General features: G+C 45.7%; 1 protein-coding gene across 1 annotated transcript in view; it reads right to left on the minus strand.

Annotated features, from left to right (window-relative positions):
* FNBP4 (formin binding protein 4) overlaps positions 1–1,910 on the minus strand; it is a gene marked incomplete at its 5' end in the record, with an annotated part of 11,839 nt that extends 9,929 nt beyond the window's left edge. The window contains 3 exons of the mRNA XM_009892461.1: positions 7–39; positions 215–351; positions 1,874–1,910. Coding sequence (XP_009890763.1) covers positions 7–39; positions 215–351; positions 1,874–1,910 — 207 coding nt within the window. The remainder of the gene's footprint in view (positions 1–6; positions 40–214; positions 352–1,873) is intronic.
* Positions 1,911–1,914: the final 4 nt, after the last annotated feature.

Raw genomic sequence — 1,914 nt, forward strand, 5'->3', positions numbered from 1 at the left:
CTCGGCGGGCTGCGGAGGAGCCGTGATGGCATCGATCTCCTGGGAAAATGACATCCCAACGTCAACTTCAAATCCCAGGGGAGGCAAAAGCGGAGTCAAAGCACTCATCGGCGGAGGACAACGTCTCGAACCATGAAACCACTCTCTTCCCGCCAACCAGCTCCCTCCCAAGGAGGAATTCCCCTCTGCCCTCTTTCCCCTCAGCTGCACTAACCGCCAGGAAGTTTGCCAGCGTGCTGTCAATGTCTGCCGAATTACTGCCATTTGCATCTGCGGAACGGGCTGACTTTTCCGGGGTTTCGCCCTCCTCGTCGTCGCTGTCTGCGTAAGCACCAAGCAAACACAAACCTCCTGCCCAGGGAGGCGAAAAAAACTTCAGCAAGAGGGAGGGAAAGCATCGGGGCTCCTCCTGCCGCCACGGAGAAGCAGATCCAACCCCCCCCTCGGCCTGGTCCCACCGTCACCTCACTAATCCTGCGTGGGGGGAGCAGCCCCACAGGGACAGACAACCCCCTCCCGCGAGCGTTCAGGGGAGAAACACCCCCACTGGCTCTTCAAAACACCTCCTGGCCCCCCAAAATCCGAGGGAAACCAGCCCTCCAACCACACTGGGAATGGGAAATACCCTCCCAGGAAAAAAAAAAAAAAAAAGCAAAAATAACAACACTAGGAAGAAAAAACAATTCCCCATCCCTGGAAAAAAAAAAGGGGGGAAATATCGTATCCTGGCTGTAAACCATAGATCAGGGAGTCACTGCTCACCAAATTGCCACTGTTTTAATCTTAAATAAATTTAATATAAATTTAGTAATTAAGAGCTCATAATAATAATAATACAGGAGAAAAAAAAATTACCTTTTCCTCCCCCAGAAAAAAATACACCGGGTGGAAAATATCTACTGACCCAAATTTTTGAGATGAGAAATCATCTTTCCATCAAAAACCACTTAAGAAGGGGGAAATTTCCCCATCACCACCCCAAAAACAGGAAAGTGGGGAAAATAACCCTGCTTCCCCCTCTAAAAAAAAATACTGGAGGGGGATCACCCCATTCCCCCAGATAAAAAACACTTATATGGGGTAATCGTCCTACCTCAGTAATAAATAAAAAGTGCAGTTATGGAGGAGGAATCACAGTGATGAAAAAAGACTCAGAATAATTAAAAAGGGAGCAATTAGAATCATAGAATCGCTGAGGTTGGAAGGGACCTTTAAGATCATCAAGTCCAACCCTTAACCTAACCTGACAAAACCACTTCTAAGCCACGTTCCTGAGTACCACATGTACCCTTTTTTTAAACACCTCCAGGGATGGCGAATCCACCATCTCCCTGGGCAGCCTGTCCCAATGTTTAATAACCCTTTCGGTGAAAAAATGTTTCCTAATACCCAACCCAAACCTCCCCTGACATAACTTGAATCCATTTCCTCTCATCCTATCACTTTTCACACCGAATTATCACTTATCGCTTCTCAAACCTAATTTTCCAATTAGGTTAGGTTTATAGTGGGACTCGATGATCTTAAAGGTCTTTTCCAAAGATTCTAAGAGTCTACAAATTACCGAAAAAATAAGTTATTTAAGATGGCGTTAATTACCCCCTCTTAAAAAAAAAAAAAAATTAAAGAGGGAGAATCAGCCGTCCTTTAAGAAAAAAAGACTTGCGGGGGGAACAACGCCTCCTCCAAAGGAGAGGAAAAAAAAAAATTAGGGAAAAAAAAGCTTTTATTTTTTTTTTAAAGGAAAATTAGGTGGTGGGGGCGGCTCCTCCTTTAAAAAAAAAAACCAACAAAACAAACAAAAAACAAACCAGCGGGGGACAGTCTTTAATTTTATTAATGGAGGGGGGAAGGGGGGTTAAATGTCTCGTACCTGTGGGTTTGACGGCGGCGGGAGCGGGGGGCGGCGGGATG

The sequence above is a fragment of the Charadrius vociferus genome, unplaced genomic scaffold, assembly GCF_000708025.1.
Source record: "Charadrius vociferus isolate BGI_N301 unplaced genomic scaffold, ASM70802v2 scaffold1039, whole genome shotgun sequence".
NCBI lineage: Eukaryota > Metazoa > Chordata > Aves > Charadriiformes > Charadriidae > Charadrius > Charadrius vociferus.